Here is a 26,500-nt window from a genome sequence, read left to right as displayed (position 1 = left end):
ATGAAAGCTTAAAAATAAAAAGAATGGGAGCTTGGTTATGTGTGTATGTATATCTATATATATGTGTGTGTATATATCATCACATTTTCACATGCATATATTTTTATTTAAGAATTGTTCTAAAATAATTCCAACAGGGGTAGCTGGGTGGCTCAGTCTTTTAAGCATCCAACTCTTGATTTCAGCCCAGGTCATGATCTCATGAACGTGAGATAGAGCCCCACATGCATCAGGCTCCAAGCTCAGTGGGGAGTCTGCTTGAGATTCTCTCCCTGTCCCCTGCTCCTCCCCAGCAGCTTACACACACCCTCTCTCTCCTTCTCTCACATAAATAAGTAAATCTTTAAAAATAATAATTCTAGCAAAACATTGTGAAAAAACTTTTCAATAGAAAAAAATTTACAGAGAACTAAAACTAATATAACACTGTGTGTTAATTATACTTCAATTAAAAAAAATACGAAGAACTCATGACAGTTGCCAAATGAAAAGTACATGTAAAATATACATGTTTTGAAGTTCATTATAGTAATCACAGAAACTACAAAGTAAAGTGATCCCACTTTTCTTCTAATAAATTGGCAACAAAGTTTTTTAAATATCCCAGTTTTAATGAAGGCTTGACTATGTATTTATATCTTTGGTTTATGTATTGGTTCAACATCTCTTAAAAACAAATTGAACATAAATGTATCAATACATATAATATGATACAGAAATTCTATTTTAATGTAATACTTTAAAAAAAGACTTGGATATAACAAAATAAAATAAATAGTGTAACTCCAAGTGGCAAAATAAGCTATAAACATATTTCCATATGATAGCAATTAAAATTATATATTTATCTAGATATCACATTTCTTTAACCACAAGAATAGCTTTATTTCAACCTTATCTTAATGTACTCAAGAAAGCCAATCTTATCTGAGGAGGTCACTGAAAAATAGATTCTCAGGGCGCCTAGGTGGCTCAGTCAGTCAAGCATCTGCCTCTTGACTCACCTCAGGTCTTGATCTCAGGATTGTGAGTTTGGACCCCACACACTTAAAAACTTAGAAAAAAAAAGATTTTCAGTTCTCACAATAATATATGAAGCAGGTATTATTAGCCACATTTTAAAGACACTAAAACAGAAGCATAGTAATATTGACAGAATCACAGCATTAGTACATTCTTATCCACTGTTAAGCTGAACAGTTATTAGGATCCTAAATATAAACAGACCAACAAATAAGAAGAGCAAGGGAAGAAAGAAAAGGAAGGAAGGAAGGTTAATACTAGTTTTATTGATGAAGTTACATTATTTACATTATTTGTGTTGTTTGTTTCTTTTTTTTATGTTTCCAGAATTGAGCTTTTAAAAAACATTGAATTGCCATTGACACCCAATGTTACATTAATTTTAGGTATACAATACAGTGATTCTACCTGTCTGTCTGTTTTGCCATGCTCACAAGTGTAACTAACACTATCAACATGCAATGCTCTTACAGTACCACTGACTATCCCCCATGCTGTACCTTTCATCCCATGACTTACTCTTTCCAGTACTGGAAGTCTGTACCTCTCACTGCCCTTCACTCATTTTGTCCATGACTCTGCTCTGGCAACCACCAATTTGTTCTTTACTTATGACTCTGTTTATGATCTTATTTGTTCATTGGTTTACTTTTTAGATCCTACATATAAAAGAAATCATATGGCATTTGTCTTTGGCTGTCTGACTTACTTCACTTAGCACAATATACTCTAGATCCATCCATGTTGTCGCAAATGGCAAAACCTTGTTCTTTTTTATGTATGAATTATATCCTATTACATATGTAAATGACATCTCTTTATTCATCCATCTGTGAGTGGACACTTAGGTTGCTTCCGTATATTGGCTGTTGTAAAAAATGCTACAACTAACATAGGGGTGCATATATCTTTTTCGATAAATCTTTTCTTTGGATAAATACCCAAGAGTGTAATGACTGCATTTTATGGTAATTCTATTTTTAATTTTTTGAGGAACCTCCATCCTGTGTTCTATAGTAGCTGCACCAATTTAGATTCTCACCAGCAGTGCATGAGGATTTCTTGAGCAGGTTTTATTTAATAAATAGAAAAGTTAGTTCTTGAGGTAAAAAGACAGCATTAAGGCTGAATTCTCAATTAGTAAATTTCTAATGTAAATACAGTCTACAGATACCACAGTTGTGTGTTATTCTCATTCTTAATTCAAATTTGTACATGTTTTGTTTAATCAGCTCCAAAATTGAATTCTTAAAAAGTTAGTGAAAGAAGAGTATAAAATACTGCTATTTCAAACTATTTCTTGTTTCAACAACATTTGCAACCTATTTTGATTTATAACTCTATACTTATGCTTATAAACGGTGGTGGTTGGTAGGAAAAGCAGTAACCAAGAAAAAAGTCGTATTCTTTATAGCAAAGAAAAACAAATAATTAAGTTTTAAATTTGTGCCTGGATTATTTTAACAAGTGTAATAAGCTAGCAATAATATAGAAACCTTAAAGTTCAGATTTTTATTTATTTTTTATTCATTTTACTTATTAGATGTAGATAATGGATGATTTAGATTACGAAGCACAAGCTGTTGATTTCAGCCGAGTATGCATTTACCATGGAGGAATTGTGCTAACAGCTGCTTTACTAAGATATTTTACTTTATTAAAAACAAACTTTTTTCTTTTTAGGTCTGAAGTCTTTCACAGGGATCCTCATCCACTGCTTGAAGAAACTTACTGGGGTCATTTCCCTAACTCTGTTTTTTCTGACTGTATTTTCTTTAATTGGGATGGGGCTCTTCATGGGCAACCTGAAGCATAAGTGTTTGCGATGGCCCCAAGAAAACGAAACTGCAACCCTGCACAACAGAACTGAAAATCCATATTATATGCGAGGTAAGAATCACTTGTCATCTATGTCAAAAAAGTTAAAATTTTTCTCTGCAACGGAGTGGACTTCACAGCATTGTTGAACACTCAACTTTGGAACGAACTTGCAAATGCTCTAACTATGCTCAAGTTCACATGCTTTTTCAAAGTTCACATGTTGCCACTTAGCTTTTACCAAAGACCTACATGAGTACTTGTTTTCAGTAACCAAAGGAAATCTGAAGATGATTTTTGCTTTTACAAAAAAGACTAAAAGTAAAAATAGCATTCAGGGTTTGCTTTGCAGCAAGCCATTATAAAGGTAGCCTGCATCCCCACAGGGAGAACAGCACCACCAGAGCGCCTTCCCCTGGAACCCCGCGCAGCCTCCCAGCATCAAGCCAACATAGACAAACCTGTGCTTTGTCTCAATTTATTTTGTGTGTCTATTAGCAAGATGCATCCTAATGTATCAGAAAAGCTGAAGAGAGGTTATATTTGGGGCCTAGGAATGCCCACAAATTTTTCCCTATAAACTAATGGTAATTACTTCTTTGCCTTATGCCTTTCCCTTCACAAAAGGTTTCATTAGGAATGTTCTACTTTTGGATGGCGGAGGAAACCTGTGCTGATTTGGATCAGTTTCATTTATCATAATTGCAATTCAGAGTTCCAATCTTCAGGGCGCCTGGGTGGCTTAGTGGGTTAAGCCACTGCCTTCAGCTCAGGTCATGATCTCAGGGTCCTGGGATCGAGTCCCGCATTGGACTCTCTGCTCAGCAGGGAGCCTGCTTCCCTCTCTCTCTCTGCCTGCCTCTCCATCTACTTGTGATTTCTCTCTGTCAAATAAATACATAAAATCTTAAAAAAAAAAAAGTTCCAATCTTCAGATAGTTCAGTGAGGAAGATCCAAGTTTGAAATTGTCAAGTTTCGCAAATTTTATCCTTTAAAAAATAAATATAACCAGAGTCTTATTTGCAGTTTTATCAAAATAAAATCCTCATAATACTACCTTTCTTCAATAAAGTTGTTTATTTAAAATATAAAATTTAAGTCTACTAATTAGAAATTTTAAAATGACCCTGTAAATAAAAAATAGACTACATTAGGGGAGGAGTCAAGATGGCGGAGAAGTAGCAGGCTGAGACTACCTCAGCTAGCAGGAGATCAGCTAGAGAGCTTATCTAAAGATTGCAAACACCTGCAAATCCATCGGCAGATCGAAGACAAGAAGAACAGCAATTCTAGAAACAGAAAAACAACCACTTTCTGAAAGAAGAGATCCTAATCTCTTCAATCTTTCTTTTTTAAATTCTTGATTGAATTTTTAATTCAATCTCTTTTTTTTAATTCTTTTTTTCTTTTTTTTCTTTCTTTCTTTTTGAACCTCTTTTTATCCCCAAATCAGAAGAGATCCCAATCAGAAGAGATTGGGAGATCCCAATCAGAAGAGATTGGGAGATCCCAATCAAAGGAGATCCCAATCAGAGGAGATCCCTCACCCAATCATGAGGGGGGAGAAATCCCCCCTCACGATTTGGGATCTCTTCTGATTTGGTTAAAGCATATTTTCCTGGGATTGTTGCCACCCTTTTAGTATTTTACTTGCTCTTTCATATACTCTTAGCTGGACAAAATGACAAGGCGGAAAAATTCACAACAAAAAAAAGAACAAGAGGCAGTACCGAAGGCTAGGGACCTAATCTATACAGACATTGGTAATATGTCAGATCTAGAGTTCAAAATGACAATTCTCAAGGTTATAGCCAGGCTTGAAAAAGGCATGGAAGATATTAGAGAAACCCTCTCCAGAGATATAAAAGCCCTTTCTGGAGAAATAAAAGAACTAAAATCTAACCAAGTTGAAATCAAAAAAGCTATTAATGAAGTTCAATAAAAAATGGAGGCTCTCACTGCTAGGATAAATGAGGCAGAAGAAAGAATTAGTGATATAGAAGACCAAATGACAGAGAATAAAGAAGCTTAGCAAAAGGGGGACAAACAGCTACTGGACCACGAGGGGAGAATTCGAGAGATAAGTGACACCATAAGACGAAACAACATTAGAATAATTGGGATTCCAGAAGAAGAAGAAAGAGAGAAGGGAGCAGAAGGTATACTGGAGAGAATTATTGGGGAGAATTTCCCCAATATGGCAAAGGGAACGAGCATCAAAATTCAGGAGGTTCAGAGAACGCCCCTCAAAATCAATAAGAATAGGCCCACACCCCGTCACCTAATAGTAAAATTTACAAGCCTTAGTGACAAAGAGAAAATCCTGAAAGCAGCCCGGGAAAAGAAGTCTGTAACATACAATGGTAAAAGTATTAGATTGGCAGCTGACTTATCCACAGAGACCTGGCAGGCCAGAAGGAGCTGGCATGATATTTTCAGAGCACTAAACGAGAAAAACATGCAGCCAAGAATACTATATCCAGCTAGGCTATCATTGAAAATAGAAGGAGAGATTAAAAGCTTCCAGGACAAACAAAAACTGAAAGAATTTGCAAACACCAAACCAGCCCTACAGGAAATACTGAAAGGGGTCCTCTAAGCAAAGAGAGAGCCTACAAGTGGTAGATCAGAAAGGAACAGAGACAATATACAGTAACAGTCGCCTTACAGGCAATACAATGGCACTAAAATCATATCTCTCAATAGTTACCCTGAATGTTAATGGGCTAAATGCCCCAATCAAAAGACACAGGGTATCAGAATGGATAAAAAAACAAAACCCATCTATATGTTGCCTCCAAGAAACTCATTTTAAACCCGAAGACACCTCCAGACTTAAAGTGAGGGGGTGGAAAAGAATTTACCATGCTAATGGACATCGGAAAAAAGCAGGAGTGGCAATCCTTATATCAGATCAATTAGATTTTAAGCCAAAGACTATAATAAGAGATGAGGAAGGACACTATATCATACTCAAAGAGTCTGTCCAACAAGAAGATCTAACAATTTTAAATATCTATGCCCCCAACATGGGCGCAGCAAACTATATAAACCAATTAATAACAAAATCAAAGAAACACATCAACAATAATACAATAATAGTAGGGGACTTTAACACTCCCCTCACTGAAATGGACAGATCATCCAAGCAAAAGATCAACAGGGAAATAAAGGCCTTAAATGATACACTGGATGAGATGGACATCACAGATATATTCAGAACATTTCATCCCAAAGCAACAGAATACACATTCTTCTCTAGTGCACATGGAACATTCTCCAGAATAGATCACATCCTCGGTCCTAAATCAGGACTCAACCGGTATCAAAAGATTGGGATCATTCCCTGCATATTTTCAGACCACAATGCTCTGAAGCTAGAACTCAACCACAAGAGGAAGTTTGGAAAGAACCCAAATACATGGAGACTAAACAGCATCCTTCTAAAGAATGAATGGGTCAACCAGGAAATTAAAGAAGAATTGAAAAAAATCATGGAAACAAATGATAATGAAAATACAACGGTTCAAAATCTGTGGGACACAACAAAGGCATTCCTGAGAGGAAAATATATAGCGGTACAAGCTTTTCTCAAGAAACAAGAAAGGTCTCAGGTACACAACCTAACCCTACACCTAAAGGAGCTGGAGAAAGAACAAGAAAGAAACCCTAAGCCCAGCAGGAGAAGAGAAATCATAAAGATCAGAGCAGAAATCAATGAAATAGAAACCAAAAAAAACAATAGAACAAATCAACGAAACTAGGAGCTGGTTCTTTGAAAGAATTAATAAAATCGATAAACCCTTGGCCAGACTTATCAAAAAGAAAAGAGAAAGGACCCAAATAAATAAAGTCATGAATGAAAGAGGACAGATCACAACTAACACCAAAGAAATACAAACTATTATAAGAACATACTATGAGCAACTCTACGCCAACAAATTTGACAATCTGGAAGAAATGGATGCATTCCTAGAAACATATAAACTATTGGTATGCCTGGGTGGCTCAGTTGGTTGGACGACTGCCTTCGGCTCAGGGCGTGATCCCGGAGTCCCGGGATCGAGTCCCACATCAGGCTCCCAGCTCCATGCGGAGTCTGCTTCTCCCTCTACCTTCTCCTCACTCATGCTCTCTCTCACTGTCTCTCTCTCTCAAATAAATAAATAAAATCTTTAAAAAACAAAAAAGAAACATATAAACTACCAAAATTGAACCAGGAAGAAATAGAAAGCCTGAACAGACCCATAACCAGTAAGGAGATTGAAACAGTCATTAAAAATCTCCAAACAAACAAAAGCCCAGGGCCAGATGGCTTCCGGGGAATTCTACCAAACATTTAAAGAAGAACTAATTCCTATTCTCCTGAAACTGTTTCAAAAAATAGAAATGGAAGGAAAACTCCCAAACTCATTTTATGAGGCCAGCATCACCTTGATCCCAAAACCAGACAAGGATCCCATCAAAAAAGAGAGCTATAGACCAATATCCTTGATGAACACAGATGCGAAAATTCTCACCAAAATACTAGCCAATAGGATTCAACAGTACATTAAAAGGATTATTCACCACGACCAAGTGGGATTTATCCCAGGGCTGCAAGGTTGGTTCAACATCCGCAAATCAGTCAATGTGATACAACACATCAATAAAAGAAAGAACAAGAACCATATGTTACTCTCAATAGATGCTGAAAAAGCATTTGACAAAGTACAGCATCCCTTCCTGATCAAAACCCTTCAAAGTGTAGGGATAGAGGGCACATACCTCAATATCATCAAAGCCATCTATGAAAAACCCACTGCAAATATCATTCTCAATGGAGAAAAACTGAAAGCTTTTCCACTAAGGTCAGGAACACGGCAGGGATGTCCATTATCACCACTGCTATTCAACATAGTACTAGAAGTCCTAGCCTCAGCAACCAGACAACAAAAGGAAATTAAAGGCATCCAAATCGGCAAAGAAGAAGTCAAATTATCACTCTTTGCAGATGATATGATACTCTATGTGGAAAACCCAAAAGACTCCACTCCAAAACTGCTAGAACTTGTACAGGAATTCAGCAAAGTGTCAGGATTTAAGATCAATGCACAGAAATCAGTTGCATTTCTCTACACCAACAACAAGACAGAAGAAAGAGAAATTAAGGAGTCAATCCCATTTACAATTGCACCCCAAACCATAAGATACCTAGGAATAAACCTAACCAAAGAGGCTAAGAATCTATACTCAGAAAACTATAAAGTACTCATGAAAGAAACTGAGGGAGACACAAAGAAATGGAAAAATGTTCCATGCTCCTGGATTGGAAGAATAAATATTGTGAAAATGTCTATGCTACCTAAAGCAATCTACACATTTAATGCAATTCCTATCAAAGTACCATCCATCTTTTTCAAAGAAATGGAACAAATAATTTTAAAATTTATATGGAACGAGAAAAGACCTCGAATAGCCAAAGGGATATTGAAAAAGAAAGCCAAAGTTGGTGGCATCACAATTCCGGACTTCAAGCTTTATTACAAAGCTGTCATCATCAAGACAGCATGGTACTGGCACAAAAAAAGACACATAGACTAATGGAACAGAATAGAGAGCCCAGAAATAGACCCTCAACTCTATGGTCAACTAATCTTTGACAAAGCAGGAAAGAATGTCCGATGGATAAAAGACAGCCTCTTTAATAAATGGTGTTGGGAAAATTGGACAGCCACGTGCAGAAAAATGAAATTGGACCATTTCCTTACACCACACACAAAAATAGATTCAAAATGGATTAAGGACCTCAATGTGAGAAAGGAATCCATCAAAATCCTTGAGGAGAACACAGGCAGCAACCTCTTCGACCTCAGCCGCAGCAACATCTTCCTAGGAACATCGCCAAAGGCAAGGGAAGCAAAGGCAAAAATGAACTGTTGCGATTTCATCAAAATCAAAAGCTTTTGCACATCAAAGGAAACAGTGAACAAAACCAAAAGACAACTGACAGAATGGAAGAAGATATTTGCAAACGACATATCAGATAAAGGGCTAGTGTCCAAAATCTATAAAGAACTTAACAAACTCAACACCCAAAGAACAAATAATCCAATCAAGAAATGGGCAGAGGACATGAACAGACGTTTCTGTAAAGAAGACATCCAGATGGCCAACAGACACATGAAAAAGTGCTCCATATCACTCGGCATCAGGGAAATACAAATCAAAACCACAATGAGATGACACCTCACACCAGTCAGAATGGCTAAAATCAACAAGTCATGAGACGCCTGGGTGGCGCAGTTGTTTAAAACGACTGCCTCCGGCTCAGGGCGTGATCCTGGAGTCCCGGGATCGAGTCCCACATCAGGCTCCCAGCTCCATGGGGAGTCTGCTTCGCTCTCTGACCTTCTCCTCGCTCATTCTCTCTCTCACTGTCTCTCTCTCTCAAATAAATAAAATTAAAAAAAAAATTAAAAAAAAAATTTTAAATCAACAAGTCAGGAAATGACAGATGCTGGCGAGGATGCGGAGAAAGTGGAACCCTCCTACACTGTTGGTGGGAATGCAAGCTGGTGCAACCACTCTGGAAAACAGCATGGAGGTTCCTCAAAATGTTGAAAATAGAACTGCCCTATGACCCAGCAATTGCACTACTGGGAATTTACCCTAAAGATAGAAACGTAGTGATCCAAAGGGGCACGTGCACCCGAATGTTTATAGCAGCAATGTCCACAATAGCCAAACTATGGAAAGAACCTAGATGTCCATCAACAGATGAATGGATAAAGAAGGTGTGGTATATATACACAATGGAATACTATGCAGCCATCAAAAGAAATGAAATCTTGCCATTTGCGACAACATGGATGGAACTAGAGGGTATCATGCTTAGCGAAATAAGTCAAGCGGAGAAAGACAAATATCATATGATCTCCCTGATATGAGGGAGTGGTGATGCAACATGGGGGCTTAAGTGGGTAGGAGAAGAATCCATGAAACAAGATGGGATAGGGAGGGAGACAAACCATAAGTGACTCTTAATCTCACGAAACAAACTGTGGGTTGCTGGTGGGAGGGGGGTTGGGAGAAGGGGGGTAGGGTTATGGACATTGGGGAGGGTATGTGCTTTTGGGTAAATTGGAAGGGGAGATGAACCATGAGAGACTATGGACTCTGAAAAACAATCTGAGGGGTTTGAAGTGGCGGGGGGGTGGGAGGTTGGGGTACCAGGTGGTGGGTATTATAGAGGGCCCGGCTTGCATGGAGCACTGGGTGTGGTGAAAAAATAATGAATACTGTTTTTCTGAAAATAAATAAATTGGAAAAAAAATAGACTACATTATTGAAATTCTCACTATTGTTGGATTTCTGTTACTGCTGCTAATTTTAAATGTTTTGAGTTATCTTTTGGTAAATAATAAACATACTTCAGGCAAATAGTAATAATGCCAGAATAAATATTGCTTTGCTTCTATATATATAAGTAACACATATGTCTGATCACATATCGTCACCGTAACCCTGCAGAGAAGTGAATGAGCTTGCTTACAAACAGAAAAGATGGAAGTTCAGAGAAATTCAGTGAATGTTCCAGTATATTGCAACAACTCAGTGATAAAACTAGGATTCTAACCATCCCAATCTGGCTTTCAAATCCATTCCTTCTCCACTGGATTATACTCTCTTACTGGATTTTTCACTCATATTAAAATTATCAGGTCTTTCTGAAAGTGTTTAGAAAAATATAAAAGCATATTTTTAAACTAATAAAAGTAAATTGTTAAGTCTTACGTAATCCCCTACATTGATTTTATTTGTATTTGGATATAAGTTCCAAAACAAATTTTAATGGATTTTACTCCTTATTTTACCCCATAATATCATTATGCTGCAAGTAATACAAAATTATTGATATATGAGTATGTGAAATATTTCCTTATTATGTGTGTCTATCTCATGGTCTTCATTCTAGTGGTGAGGGCAACAGAAAAATGGATGTTAAATCTTAGATTCCAATTGAAATACTCTTTGGTTTCTTTAGTTATAACAAAAAATATACAAATTATATAAAAAATAAACAATTTTTACTACTTCACAATAATGAAATACTTCAATATAGTGAATACCAATAGTTATTGCTGGAATAAAATCCAGGTTCTTTTCATCTTAGTTAAAGAGTAAGTTATATTATAAAGAAATCACTTTATTAAGTTTACAGCTTTAAAATTTGTCCAATTCTAGTCATTCCATTTCCTCTAAAAGCATGTTAGGACTTGCTGAAAATGTTATATTTATAAAATTTTATTTAACCTAATTGCCATGTCAAAGTCCTATTATTTTAGAACAATATTTGGGACAGTCCTCAACTACTAATGTTGAATTTCATTTGGATTTTGACTGCCATTTAAAAGGCTTGACCAGTAGTTCCTAACTATGATTTAAAACTTCTTCTAGGGGCCCCTGGGTGGCTCAGTGGGTTAAAGCCTCTGCCTTCCACTCAGGTCATGATCCCAGAGTCCTGGGATCGAGCCTCACATCGGGCTCTCTGCTCCAAGGGGAGCCTGCTTCTCCCTCTCTCTCTGCGTGCCTCTTTGCCTACTTGTGATCTCTGTCTGTCAAACAAATAAATAAAATCTTAAAAAAAAAAACTTCTAACATTATTTTAGGTAAAGTTAAAGTGACATCATTTGGCATTGTAGTAATTCAGTTTTGTGTGTGTACATATGTATATGTATATAATTTTATATATACACACATACATTGAGGACTGATCTCACGTGTTGGAGCTGTGATTTGAGTTCAGAACCTAAAATCAATACTTCTAAGCATGTATGTTCCCAACCCTGGTAGTTCATATCTGTAAATACACAATTTACATATTGAATGACAGCAGATAAGGATGCCTGAATAAATTCTATGGGCTATGATTCAGATTAGTTGGGATTATGGTTAGATTAAATGACACCAGGGTGAGTAACTGGCACTGGATGCTCAATATAGAAAAATAAGCTTCAACATGGGAAGAGGATGGTATTTAAATGCAGAGACAGAAATATGATCTCATGTTAAGGAAGATCATTAGGAATAAAGCCTGGAAGAAAAGGTCTCAGCTTTCACTTTGGTCTTGGGAATTTTTCCTTCAGGGTTCTGGTCACAACTGACTGATTAATATTTGCTTCCCAGAACTCTAGTTTTGAAAGTGATTCTCCTCTTTTTATGCTGGGTTTTGTTTCTTTTGGGGCAGTGTAGTAGGTAGATTGCCAGACATCTTTTGGTCTGTGCATCACATGTTAGGACAATCTTGTAGATAAGAAAGGGTGGGCTATATATTCCTACCTTTTCCATATATAGAGAGAGATGTTCATATTCTATGCAGATCTAAATGGATATCAGATATGCTCTTCACTCAAAATTAGGTAACAGAATATAATTTCTTTCCTATTTTGCAGAAACAGAAAACTTTTATTATTTGGAAGGAGAAAGATATGCTCTCCTTTGTGGCAACAGAACAGATGCTGGGTAAGTGTTGTTAATGTTCTTGTATCAGTCAGTTTTATAGATCCATAGTATTTACTGAATGACTAATGATTTGGCTGATGTTTATCATTTGATTACATTATCTTATTTTGTCATTAAAACCATGCTGAGAAATATACAACACGGAATACTATTGCCCTGATTTTACAGGAAAAAGCAACAAACAGACTACTTAAATGATTTATTCAAGGTCATGAAGTGAATAAATGGCAAGGCTGGGACTTAAATAAGGATCTGATTTTTTGTTTTCTGTGTACCCCGGAGCTAGTGGGAATTATCAAGAGAGATGATATAATCTTTTCTTGGTCCAAAAGCCTTTGAAAAGAAGAAATAGGAAATATATGCTGTTATTTCATTTATTTTATGGCTTGTATATATTTTATGACAAAATTTACATTAATAAAAAGTTTATTGCTCTTAGAAATAGTATTTATAAATAACTATTTAATGATATGATAACACAAGTTTTACTGTCATATAATTTCAAATGAAGAGAAAAGAAAGTAGAAATATAGTACTTCTCAGCAGTACTAGAACTTTCCTGTAATTCCTTATGTCACTTCCATCAGCTGGAAATGATATGGTGCCCATCTGTAGGGTCAGCTCTTTCTTAGGCTCTAGGGCTCATATTAACAAAAGTCATATGGGGGTAAAGGAGCATGAATTATGTAGTTTATATATTCACGTGATTTAGACATTTTGTCGCTTGCTCAACGCTGCCCAGCACAAATACATTTTAAACCTCTCTTTGCATCACATTTGTTAACTATTAAAAGTCCAAAACAAGTCACATGGCCAAAGCCAGAATAACATTGGAGGAAACTACACAGGGTATGGATGGAGGGAAGCATGATTTATGTGGCCACAACTATAATAACGAATCATAATATTCAAGCCCCCAGAAGATAAAGTATGAAGACTCCATCAAAGGAAATAAGATAAATCTTTAATCTGATCTTTCTACCATTGTGCAAATACTGATTATAAGTTATCAATGTGGAAGTGTTTTCTCACCCTTAAATAATGGGACCCAAGGGCTTAAGGTGAGACATTTGAAAATTAAACCCTCAATGACTGAAGCTTTGTTTTATGACGGTTATTCCCATTATGTATGCTTTCACCTTGATGCTGATAGCAAAGAAAACTTCAACAAGGCTTGGCAAAAAACCATCAGTGAGACCCCTTTTCCTTTTAGATTAATTAACACTGTTCACTTGTATTAACTTAAAATCTACCTCATTTGCAGCTTTTTCACTGGGCTTTGTTTAGACTGTTCCCTGTGGAAGAAAGAACTCTTTATTATTCATGGGTGGATATTCTGTATTTATGATTTGGCCTGTAATCTAAAAGTCACTTAAGAGTAAGCAGTTTCTCTTCTCTTTGTCTTCTTTAGTCAGTGTCCTGAAGGATATGTGTGTGTGAAAGCTGGCACAAATCCTGATTATGGCTTCACAAATTTTGACACTTTTGGCTGGGCCTTACTTGCCCTGTTTCGGTTAATGACGCAGGATTACCCTGAAGCACTTTATCATCAGGTAAGAACAGAATCTACATGGCACAAAAAATGGTATCATGTCCCTATCTTCTAAAATAATGGTAAGATGTACCACAATTTATTAAATTTCTATGGGGAGAAGAATTTGAGGACAGAAGAAAAGAGAGTCAGAATTACTGAAAGTCAAACTGTATGCTAACTCTGTGCCCAAGTCTGTGCCTTTATGTATATCATATTTAATCTTTGAAACAATCCTGCAAGACCTATCGGTATCTGCTAAGATCAGAGTGGGTAACCTCTCCAAAGTTACAACACATGTATATTCTAGAGATCACTGCCCTGCTGTATGATATCACACATTTGATATTAACTGAGTAAAGAACATTGGTAAGTACTACCTCTTCAGTCAAAAAATTTGAACCTGGGACGCCTCGGTGGCTCAGTTGGTTAAGCGGCTGCCTTCAGCTCAGGTCATGATCCCAGCGTCCTGAGATGGAGTCCCACAGCGAGCTCCTTGCTCAGCAGGGAGCCTGCTTTTCCCTCTGCCTCTGCCCCACTATGTCTGCCTGAGCTCACTCTCTCTCTCTCTGACAAATAAATAAATAAAATCTTAAAAAAAAATTTTAACCTATGAGATTAACATGTATTAAGAAATTTTTTTTTACTTTTTAAATTTTTTTTTAAGGATTTTATTTGTTTGAGAGACAGAGATGACAAGTACGCAGAGAAGCAGGGAGAGAGAGAGGAGGATGCAGGCTCCCTGCTGAGCAGAGAGCCTGATGCAGGGCTCGATCCCAGGACCCTGAGACCATGACCTGAGCCGAAGGCAGAGACTTTAACCCACTGAGCCATCCAGGCACCCCAAGAAATTTTTTATTTAATGTCTACAATGCGTATTTCATTTCAATTCTTCTATTGCTTCTCATTCCCCTTTAATATTTAATCCTGCTCTGATTATAAGGCTTGCTGTTCTGAGACTTGAAATCCAAATTCTGAGAGTCTCTCTTTGTAACTGATGATTTATGTGCCATATTTTCTTAGAAAGTTAAAATACATATTAGAATGGTGACTTCATTTTTCTAAGAGAATTTTCATCACAGTGAAATATGCAACGTTAGTTTAACAGCATAGTTAATATCAAAGTATATTAGATAAAATAAATTACTTTAAATTTCCAAAGTATGTATAGTTGAAGGAGAACACTCTCTTTTTTTAAAACATATACATACATTCCATACTTTTTATGATTGGATAGAAAAATTATGAGAGGTGTGTGTGTGTGTGTGTGTGTGTGTGTGTGTAATGACCTCTATAGGCTATTAATAATGATAGGACTTTTAGCACAAATGTTCATGTTATGTTATTAAATAAAAGTCAAGTAAAGTAAACAGTCAGTACAATTATACTTCTATAAAAGAAATACATGAAAATATTAAAATGACTTTTTAAATTGCAAAGTATATTTTTCTGATTTTGTAACATGAATATTTATTTATATTGTTATTTTCCAAACTTTGACAAGTATCAGTGCCTGTTCCATAACACTAGGGGCTTCTTATTTCTAAAATAATCTTATCACATTATCCTACTTCTAAAAATCCTTCAGAGGTTCTGCATTCCCATAGGATGAAGTTCAAAGACTAAATAGATGGTCTATAGTGCTCTTTAAAATCTAGTTTCTGGGGGCACCTGGGTGGCTCAGTGGGTTAAAGCCTCTGCCTTTGGCTCAGGTCATGATCCCAGGGTCCTGGGATCGAGCCCTGGATCGGGCTCTCTGCTCTGCGGGGAGCTTGCTTCCCGCTCTCTCTCTACCTGCCTCTCTCTGCCTACTTGTTATCTCTGTCAAATAAATAAATAAAATCTTAAAAAAAAAAAAAAGGTCTAGTTTCTGCATACTTCTCCAGATGTATTTTCTAACAATATTCCAATATATATTCTGCTTTATTTGAGTATAGAAGAGGCTTTCTGTTTCCTAAGTGAGTTTTTTCCATAATTTCTTGTTTCAATGTATATTTTACCCTCAGCCTAATTTCAAGTTTCATTCTATCTTTAGTCTCATACCTCAAACCCAGAAGAAATCTTGAACTTTTCCCCAAACTCTCCTTTCACAGCTAGGCAAGTCCTACACCAAAATACCATGGAACTGTACAATTTCCTCTAATTGTGGTTATTTTATTTGTTTATTTATTTTTGAGAGAGAGAGAGAGTGAGGGGATGCACACATGTACATGAGAGGACAAGGGGAGGGACAGAGAGAGAGAGAGAATCCTAAGCAGTCTCCATGCCCAGCATGGAGGTCCACATGGGGCTTGAACCTTGAGGGCTCAAGCCTGAGATCATTACCTGAGCTGAAATCAAGAGTCAGATGCCTAATGGACTGAGCCCCCAGGCCTCCCTGATTGTGGTTACTTTAAATTGCTTGTTCAGTAGTTTCTCCCACTAGTAGATATGCTACCTGAGAAGAGTTCTTTTTATTTCAATTTAATTGTTCTATCCTCAGTATCAACACATAGAAATGCTTAATGAAATTTTAATAAGCAAAAATATGAGTATTTATAGATCGTATCACTTTATATAATGTTTTCTGTTTTTATGGTTACAGCCCTCAAAGTACGTTAGCTAATTTTCTTGTTAGAATTGGTTTAAAGGAGGGGCGCCTGGGTGGCTCAGTGGGTTAAGCCACTGCCTTCAGTTCAGGTCATGATCCCAAGGGTCCTGGGTTCAAGCCCCACATTGGGCTCTCTGCTCAGCAGGGAGCCTGCTTCCTCCTTCCTCTCTCTCTGCCTGCCTCTCTGCCTACCTGTGATCTCTGTCAAATAAATAAATAAAATCTTTAAAAAAAAAAAAAAGAATTGGTTTAAAGGAAATCCTTTCCCACTGCTAGTGAAATGAAACATCAGTGTGGGAGTGTCCTGGTGGAGTCCACATGGGACTTTCATCAGTATTGCACTCTTGTTATTGACTAGTGTGTAGAGATGGATTTCTTTGATTTGGACTGGATTTGTGCTCTCAGCATTGCCCCACACTGAACTGACCATGGCTAGGGAAATTCAGCAATTATTCCCAAAGAGTGTAGTTTATGTTTTAGAGAATACAATTCTCTATTCATTCAACAAATATTTATTTGATCCAAGCACTCTTTGATACACCCAGGGTACAGAAATGAACAAAACAAAATGTCAGTCCTAATGGACATAAACAAAATGCTATTTCTAACAATAGTTAACCTTCACTGCATATTTGCCAGAGGCTAAATGCATCTTCACATGCACTATTTCATTTGCTTTTTGTAACACTTCTAGGCTTTGGGTGCCATAATTACCCCAATTTCAAACTAAAATATACTAGAACTAGAATGTGTATACTTTTCCATCATAATAAAAGTGTATACTTTTATCCTCCAGCTGGTTTCATATACTGGAAAGAGCAAAAGTTTTGGATTCAGGCCTTTCTCCAAAGCTGTGAGAGTTTTGACATGTCATTTTGCCTAATTTTCATCTTTCTTCTGCATATTGGAAATAGTAAATACCACATAAATGTGCTACACAGAATTAATGATACAATAAGCAAAGTATTTATTTATTTATTTATTTTTAAAGATTTTATTTATTCACTTGACAGAGAGATCACAAGTAGGCAGAGAGGCAGGCAGAGAGGGGGGGGAAGCAGGCTCCCCACTGAGCAGAGAGCCCGATGCGGGGCTCAATCCCAGGACACTGAGATCATGACCTGAGCTGAAGGCAGAGGCTTAACCCACTGAGCCACCCAGGCACCCTAAGCAAAGTATTTATTAATGTGCATGGCCTGCAGTGTATCCCATGGTGTTCATTACTAACTCTTGAATCTACTACTATAGATGATAGCTAGTTCTGTGGGAAAACTATTTAACCAAATCCTAAATAGGTGACTCTTCTAAGAAATAAGGTTTATTAAAAATGCTTATAATGATAAATATACTATAGGTTAGTAAGAAATTATTTTTGATTGAATGTTAGAACTTATTAACCTGTAAAACATTTTTAGCTTTGTTGTATCAATATAATATTTTCTGTAAATAATACTTATCTATTGATTCAAGTGGATGCATAAAAATTAACACTAACCTCATCTGGGTTTTTTTGGATTTTGTTTATATACTTATAGTCAACGATAATAAATCAGTGGTCTGTATTACTTACATAGTGGACTGTATCAATTACTTATAATTTTAAAAATTTTAAATTCTCTCATTATCTTAGGTAATTATTATGAAATAAAAGCTAGTCAATGCTTAGTTTTGAAATCTAAAATCTTTGTTTTTTTCCTATCCATAAATGACTTTAATAAGTGAGTTATATGACCTTCTCATGTGATTTGTCTAAATGTTCTTCACCAAAGCAGATATTCTGATATAGAAAAATTTTTGTTTCCCACCTCTTTGAATAGATCTAAGCTTGTCCCTTATTTTGATGTTTTCATAGAGAACATAGAGAACATATTTTGATGTTTTCATAGAGAAGATGAAACTAATCTCTAAACCTTCATTCTCTGACTTTTATTAAGCTTCATATATTTAAAGATTCTACTGTAAAGGAAATAGTCTTTACTTTAGACTGTCCAGCTTTCTTAATTGAGAAATGACAATTCTTTCCTTCCAATATGTTTCTTTGTTAGTGAAGACCTAAGAGCCAGATGCTCACTCTAATTTAATTCAATTACTAAATTCTTTGATTTTGTACTATGCATTTTGTACCTTATATATATCTAAAATTGAAGAGCTTCTCTCTTATTTCTCCAAGTAGAGCCAGTAAAACTGTCCTGTGATTACATTCCACATACAATTAAATTATTTTCATTAACAAAATGTGATTTTTTCCTTTTAAAATAGGAGATTATAGGAAGACAAATAACATTTTCCTCTTTTGTCTTGTTTTCCAACTCTCCTTAGATCCTTTATGCTTCTGGGAAGGTCTACATGATATTTTTTGTTGTGATAAGCTTTTGGTTTGCTTTTTACATAGCAAGTTTGTTCTTGGGCATACTTGCTATGTCCTATGAAGAAGAAAAGCAGAAAGCTGCTGAAAAAGCTAAGAAGATTGAGCCAAAATTTCAGCAGACTTCAAAAGAACTTCAAGGAGACAAAGCAGTTGAGGTATGAATTTTTCTTAATGCTTCATAGAATCAAAGAATTTGAGCTATTTCCTCAAGATCTTGGAGTATATTGCTTTCTACATGGTGCTCAGTACTGTGTGTTGTACATGGTAAAAATATTAACAGTGATCTTGCTAAGTGGGCTCACTTTTGCTACAAAACATTGTTTCTTCAGTGTACCATGGCAAGAGTGACCAAGAGCTTTAAATATTTATTTAAGACAGATAATTTTTGTTCCAAAATGTATATTACTACTGCTGATAAGTGATGGATATATTATTTTTCAAACTTGACCTCTCTGAATGCAAGTTGAGTTTATTAATTCAAACTTGCTTCTGATAGTTCATCAGAATTAACTGGAAAATTTCAGTATTCAACTCAAAAGTGATACTGTCTTCCATAAATTAGAAATCATGAAGTAGTAAAAGCGTAGATAAAAAATACAGTACTGAAATTGTAAAAAGAGCAAACAAATGTACTCAGTGGCTTTCTAGCTCTTTCAGGAGGAAATGCACTATACATCTTGATATAAAGAATTATTTTATCCATGGAATAACCAAATCCATGATAGTAAAACTTAATAAAGTTTAACTCTAATTTTCAATTATTTAATGTGGCTTTTGAGTTTATTTTCAGATTTTTAGCTCTATAGCAAAAGATTCAGTCTATGAATCTAAAAGTATTGACAGAAGTATGCAACATTAAAGAAGTTGTAGAAATTATCTTTAAAAAATCAAAATTGTGCTGTAAGTGTACTAAGGGAAGAGGACCCAGGAAAGCAGCACAAGTAGCTTTCTTATATTCAATCTCAGACTTCTTTCTCCACTGGGGAGGAAGAGGTTTAGCTTAGTTTCCTAACACCCCTAGCTGGAGCTGTTGATATATGGTGGGCAGGAGTCAAGTGGCCTGGGGTAGGATACATTCATTGCCTCTTCCAGGTGTTGCTCCCTTCCCCTGCATTGTAAGGACCTTTTTGCCTGGGAGCTTGGTCTTTGGAGACCTCTGGGCCCAAAGTGGCCATGGTCAAGTTGAATTCTCCATGACTGGAGTGGCTTAGTTACAGGACTTCCCTTGGGAGGAGGTGTCATACCCTGCCTCCTTTTCCATTCTTTTAGATTTGTTACGATTTTGCACTCTCAACACCTGCTTATAAAGGTTGTCTACACTGGAAAAAAAGGAAACAACTTGATGGCAAAAGGGCAGATTCAGGGAGCAGATAAAGGATAGAAAAGAGCTATAATAACACCCTGTCATATGAAGAGGGTAAAAAGAGATGGGGAAAAGTAAAGAGCTAAGATACACTCTGGCACTAAGTGGAATGCGTAATAAGGCTGGCTAAGAGATTTATTAATATCAAAGGTAACTTCTGGGTCAAAAGGGGGTAAAATGTTAACTTCTCTCTATATAAAACTATTAAGTCATCATCAATAAAGACGCTCTAGAAAAGTAGTTCTACTAAAAATGTGGGAACTGAAGAACAGAATGTAAGATCATACCAGATTCAAGTTATTGATAGATACTGTGTCTACATGGTTCATAACATGCATACCATTGAAACAAGAAGCAATTATAGACAGTATGAAGAAAACATGTATAAAAAGAAGCTATTGAGTGTAGCCATTATATCATCCATGAGGAAGTCACAGAAAAGATTACAAAAGATTTCTGTCTCTAGAAATGAGTGTGGGGTCCTTCTGATTGAATGATTATGGTCTGAATGGTATTCAAATGTGTAATTTGTTTTGAAGTGGTTTTTCAAATGTCAAGGACTACACACAAATGTATCCAAGAGCACAATACTTCTCTTGTGCCAAGATGAGATGCCCTATTAACTCTGCTTAGGAAGAACTTGTATTATTTCCCAATTTCTTAATATCTCCATTCATTTGGCTGGTTTGGGTCACATGAAGCCTTTCTGGTTTTAATTAAAATCTTTCAATTGTAAAGGATTTCTTTTCCTGGAAGAACACTAGAACATTTTGTCATGAAAAACTTTTTTAGGAAGTAAAAGTGAAGGTCATTTTCACAAGATTTACTTTCTTTTCCTTTTTTATGTATACATAAGAAAATGCTGGAAAGAGAATTTAAAATGGAACATACTGAGGACCCTATAGGTGACTGATCTGATTTAAGACTAATCAGATTCTAATTCTCATGTTGGAATTACTGGGAGATTACTTAGATGCTTCATATTCTCACATTGTAGGAAAGCAGTAGATCATATTGGCTAAAAGCACAGTTTGCAGTCAGATAAATATAGATTTCAGTCTGTTTTAGCCACTTAATAGATGTATGATATTTTCCAAGTCTGTTAACTTTTCTGAACTTCAGCTTCTTTGTCTGCAAGATGTATATAATTGTAGTATCTGTCTCATGTTGATGTGAGATTCAAATGAAATAAATTCTTGTAAAGCAGTTGGCAGTGCTTAGAGTATACTGAGCAACTGAAAAAAAAAATGTTAATTGCTAATTATAGGAAATACAAGAAGGCACAGCAGTACCTAATGGATTATACTCCATAAACATAAAACTCTTAAGTCTTTGACACTATCCCCCTTTTCGGGGCAATTAAAATAATAATAACAATAATAGCAATAATAGTATATAATGTTTATTGAGTGTCAGCTATGTTCCACACATATGATAAGCATCTTCATGATCTTCAAATTTTATCTTCATTGAAGAGTTCTGTTGGAAAGTTTGACCTGTATTTATTGGTGTCTGATTTCTCAACACTTTACTTCATTTTTTGCCACTTTATTTTCCTGGAGGCTCAATGCTGAAACTATATTATTCCATCAGTTGCACAGTTGGCAGATGAAACTTTCTTAAGAATTGCCAGTCATGGGGCACCTGGGTGGCTTATGGGTTAAGCCTCTGCCTTCGGCTCAGGTGATGATTTCTGGGTCCTGGGATCGAACCCCGCATCCTGGCTCTCTGCTCAGTGGGGAGCCTGCTTCCCCCTCTCTCTGCCTGCCTCTCTGCCTACTTGTGATTTCCCTCTCTCTCTGTGTCAAATAAATAAAATCTTTAAAAAAAAAAAATTGCCAGTCGCTGTCCAAACCTCAAGAAGAGCATCAGATATACACAACTGTAGGAATATAAATATTTTTAAAAACATTTTCCCATCTAAAATGATATCCTTATAGCTCATCTATCTAATTAAATAAAATATTATTGACAATCTACTATATGCTAGGCATTATACTAAGCTTTGGAGATTTTAAAATGTTAGTAAATACACATATAGCATCTATCTTCATGAAGGTAATGGTCTAATGGGGAGATAGACCATAAAATTATCACACACATAAAATTGTACCTCTCTGACTACCAGACATTATGTGTTTCCTGAAGTTATGGGATGGGAGACATAAAACACCACATACAATATATTCTTGCCATAATCTGAGCTAAGCCTAGTAAGCCTCTAGATCTCTCTTTTTCTAGAGACTATAATAAAAGAACACAGGGGCACCTAGGTGGCTCAGTGGGTTAAAGCCTCTGCCTTCGGCTCAAGTCATGATCTCAGGGTCCTGGGATAGAGCCCTATGTCAGGCTCTCTGCTCAGCGGGGAACCTGCTTCCCTTCCTCTCTCTCTGCCTGCTTCTCTGCCTACTTGTGATCTCTGTCTGTCAAATAAATAAATAAAATCTAAAAAAAAAAAAAGAGAGAAAAGAACACATTAAATTACACTAAAAGGACATAATATATCAAATCAAGAATGTGGAAAATTCTACAGTTGTAAGTGATCTATTACCATCAACAAGTAAATCACAATAGAAAAAATAAAGCCAGAAGATAATCAGTAGGCCTATGAAAAAAATGCAATATGGGGACCTTTTTTGTATTTGATTGGAACAAATAAACTATAATAGAAAATTTCTGAGCAATGAAAGGAAACAGAGCATGGTCTAAGTATTGGATAATATTAAGGAATTACTAATTTTCTGATAGTGATTTTAATATTGTGATTGTGTCTTACAAAGTTTATTCTAAGAATTATATGATGTCCAACATATTTTTCCTGAAATATTTTAAATTAAGTGGGGTGAGTAATACATGAGAAGTGAAGAGTATACTATTATTAAATTTTAAGGCTAGATATTAGGTACCTGTTGATTCACTGTTTTATTCTCTTCTAAAAATAAATAAATGAAACCGTAGCAAGTGCTATAAAAGTGAGAAACATGATGTTTTAGGAGACTATATAAAGGATTTCCCTGAGTAATAACAGGGTTTTCTGAGGAACTGATGCTTGAACCAAGATCTAAAGAATGAGAGCATGCCATGTAAGGGGAAGGAACAGAGTGAGTCAGGATTAAAAAAAAGGCCAGTGTAGCTGCAGTAGAGAGAGCAAATGTGAGTATAAGATGAATATATCAGGTGTTCACTGCTAAATGCTAGAAATATGGCTGGATTCTTTCTTATTCATGCCTCCTCTCTAGAGAAAATTTAAACCAGTTGTGAGAACAGGAATTTTAGGTGCTTTTTCCAGTCTAATTTTAACTTTGGATATGCCCTTATTAGCTCTTAAACTTCCAAACAGATTACTGAGTCAGGATCTACTTAATTTGCATTATAAAATGGTTCTGTCCTTAGTAGTTGGCCAACTTGTGGGCGTTCATTCAATATTTTTAAGAGCTCCATTTAGGTAACTATATTAATAAACCAATATGTAGTTTATTCACTTTAGATTCTAAAATATATCCACAGTGCAAGCCAAACAAGTAGAGATTAAATATGACTACATCAACAATAACATAGTTACTCTCCTCACTGTACCCACTTCACACAGATGATTATCTTGACTAAATTCCTTCTTGGGGTGATTCCATCAGACATTGTCACTACCAGAAACATCTCTAGGAGAAGCAATTCCTTTATACTAGTGGAAGGACTAGTGGAAGGTATTCAGTATACCACAAAGTATCATCTTCATGAGGTTAAACCTGGGAAATCCCTGTTAGACTTTAATAACAGAACAATTATGATTCTGTTGGTTTTTGACTCATGGAAATTTGAAACTGTATAAATTATAACTTATTTTTTATTATGTTAGTCACCATTCTATAACTTACATTTTATGAAACCTTTTAAGTCAGTTAAAAAATAGTTTCTGGAGTAAGTTTAGTTAAGGTAAATAAATTAACCTCACATCCTAAGTTTTTAGCTTACTTTTTCAGAAAAAAAAATTAGTAATGAGGGAACAGAGATCAGTAGACCTGAAGAATCTGTCATTTTCATGGTGGAATCAGTATATAGTAGAGTTGGGTTTTACCTCCTCTAACTCTAGTATTTATAAAATTAGAAGAAACTTGACTGATACTGAGTGAGATAAATATGATGATTTCTTGATGGCTGGTATGCTACTTCAGGAAGACTAGAGCAAAACCTGCCAACTAGGTTGTGCTGGGTATCAGTTATCATTGAGATCCGACCACTGATTCTTTCAGTGTTAGTGAAGCTGCACCCCCATCCCACTTACCTCCATTCTAGAACAGCCTGGCCTATTCAAATTTATTTACTCTTTATTTCACCTATTTAGCTACACCTATTTACCAAGGTAAATGTTTACCAATACCTATTTAACTTAGTAACATGTTACCAAGTTAACAAACATATCAATTTCATTCTCCTTTGTGTCAAATATAAACACTGTAGGGAACTCTGTGGTGTAATATAATCTACCCATTGTCAGGTTTTTTTTCTTTGGTGTGTGCCCGCGTGCATGCACACACACACATAGATTTCTGTCTCTAGAAATGAGTGTGGGGTCCTTCTGGGGGTGGGGGAGCAGAGGTAGAGGCAGAGAGGGAATCTCTTTTTTTTTTGTATATGGCTTCTTTTATTTATTTATTTATTTGTTTATTATTTTTATTTTTTTCAAATTTATTTATTTTCAGAAAAACAGTATTCATTATTTTTTTCACCACACCCAGTGCTCCATGCAAGCCGTGCCCTCTATAATACCCACCACCTGGTACCCCAACCTCCCACCCCCCCCGCCACTTCAAACCCCTCAGATTGTTTTTCAGAGTCCATAGTCTCTCATGGTTCACCTCCACTTCCAATTTACCCAAAAGCACATACCCTCCCCATGTCCATAACCCTACCCCTCTTCTCCCAACCCCCCTCCCACCAGCAACCCACAGTTTGTTTCGTGAGATTAAGAGTCACTTATGGTTTGTCTCCCTCCCTATCCCATCTTGTTTCATGAATTCTTCTCCTACCCACTTAAGCCCCCATGTTGCATCACCACTTCCTCATATCAGGGAGATCATATGACAGTTGTCTTTCTCCGCTTGACTTATTTCGCTAAGCATGATACGCTCTAGTTCCATCCATGTTGTCGCAAATGGCAAGATTTCGTTTCTTTTGATGGCTGCATAGTATTCCATTGTGTATATATACCACATCTTCTTGATCCATTCATCTGTTGATGGACATCTAGGTTCTTTCCATAGTTTGGCTATTGTGGACATTGCTGCTATAAACATTCGGGTGCACGTGCCCCTTCGGATCACTATGTTTGTATCTTTAGGGTAAATACCCAGTAGTGCAATTGCTGGGTCATAGGGCAGTTCTATTTTCAACATTTTGAGGAACCTCCATGCTGTTTTCCAGAGTGGTTGCACCAGCTTGGATTCTCACCAACAGTGTAGGAGGGTTCCCCTTTCTCCGCATCCTCGCCAGCATCTGTCATTTCCTGACTTGTTGATTTTAGCCATTCTGACTGGTGTGAGGTGTCATCTCATTGTGGTTTTGATTTATATTTCCCTGATGCCGAGTGACATGGAGCACTTTTTCATGTGTCTGTTGGCCATCTGGATGTCTTCTTTGCAGAAACGTCTGTTCATGTCCTCTGCCATTTCTTGATTGGATTATTTGTTCTTTGGGTGTTGAGTTTGCTAAGTTCTTTATAGATTTTGGACACTAGTCCTTTATCTGATATGTCGTTTGCAAATATCTTCTCCCCTTCTGTCAGTTGTCTTTTGATTTTGCTAACTGTTTCCTTTGCTGTGCAAAAGCTTTTGATCTTGATGAAATCGCAACAGTTCATTTTTGCCTTTGCTTCCCTTGCCTTTGGCGATGTTCCTAGGAAGATGTTGCTGCGGCTGAGGTCGAAGAGGTTGCTGCCTGTGTTCTCCTCAAGGATTTTGATGGATTCCTTTCTCACATTGAGGTCCTTAATCCATTTTGAATCTATTTTTGTGTGTGGTGTAAGGAAATGGTCCAATTTCATTTTTCTGCACGTGGCTGTCCAATTTTCCCAACACCATTTATTAAAGAGGCTGTCTTTTATCCATCGGACATTCTTTCCTGCTTTGTCAAAGATTAGTTGACCATACAGTTGAGGGTCTATTTCTGGGCTCTCTATTCTGTTCCATTGATCTATGTGTCTGTTTTTGTGCCAGTACCATGCTGTCTTGATGATGACAGCTTTGTAGTAGAGCTTGAAGTCCGGAATTGTGATGCCACCAACTTTGGCTTTCTTTTTCAATATCCCT

General features: G+C 36.4%; 1 protein-coding gene across 1 annotated transcript in view; it reads left to right on the top strand.

Moving 5' to 3' along the window:
- The window catches only part of SCN7A (sodium voltage-gated channel alpha subunit 7), a 95,841-nt gene that overhangs the window by 31,495 nt on the left and 37,846 nt on the right, over window positions 1-26,500 (top strand). Inside the window, exons 7-10 of the mRNA XM_044242259.1 lie at window positions 2,707-2,913; window positions 12,277-12,346; window positions 13,758-13,899; window positions 18,787-18,990. Of these exons, the coding sequence (XP_044098194.1) occupies window positions 2,707-2,913; window positions 12,277-12,346; window positions 13,758-13,899; window positions 18,787-18,990 (623 nt within the window). The remainder of the gene's footprint in view (window positions 1-2,706; window positions 2,914-12,276; window positions 12,347-13,757; window positions 13,900-18,786; window positions 18,991-26,500) is intronic.

Source organism: Neovison vison, chromosome 3 (genome assembly GCF_020171115.1).
Source record: "Neovison vison isolate M4711 chromosome 3, ASM_NN_V1, whole genome shotgun sequence".
Taxonomy (NCBI): Eukaryota; Metazoa; Chordata; class Mammalia; order Carnivora; family Mustelidae; genus Neogale; species Neogale vison.
Note: the sequence above shows the minus strand (reverse complement) of the source record. Positions and strands in the feature narration are given on the sequence as shown.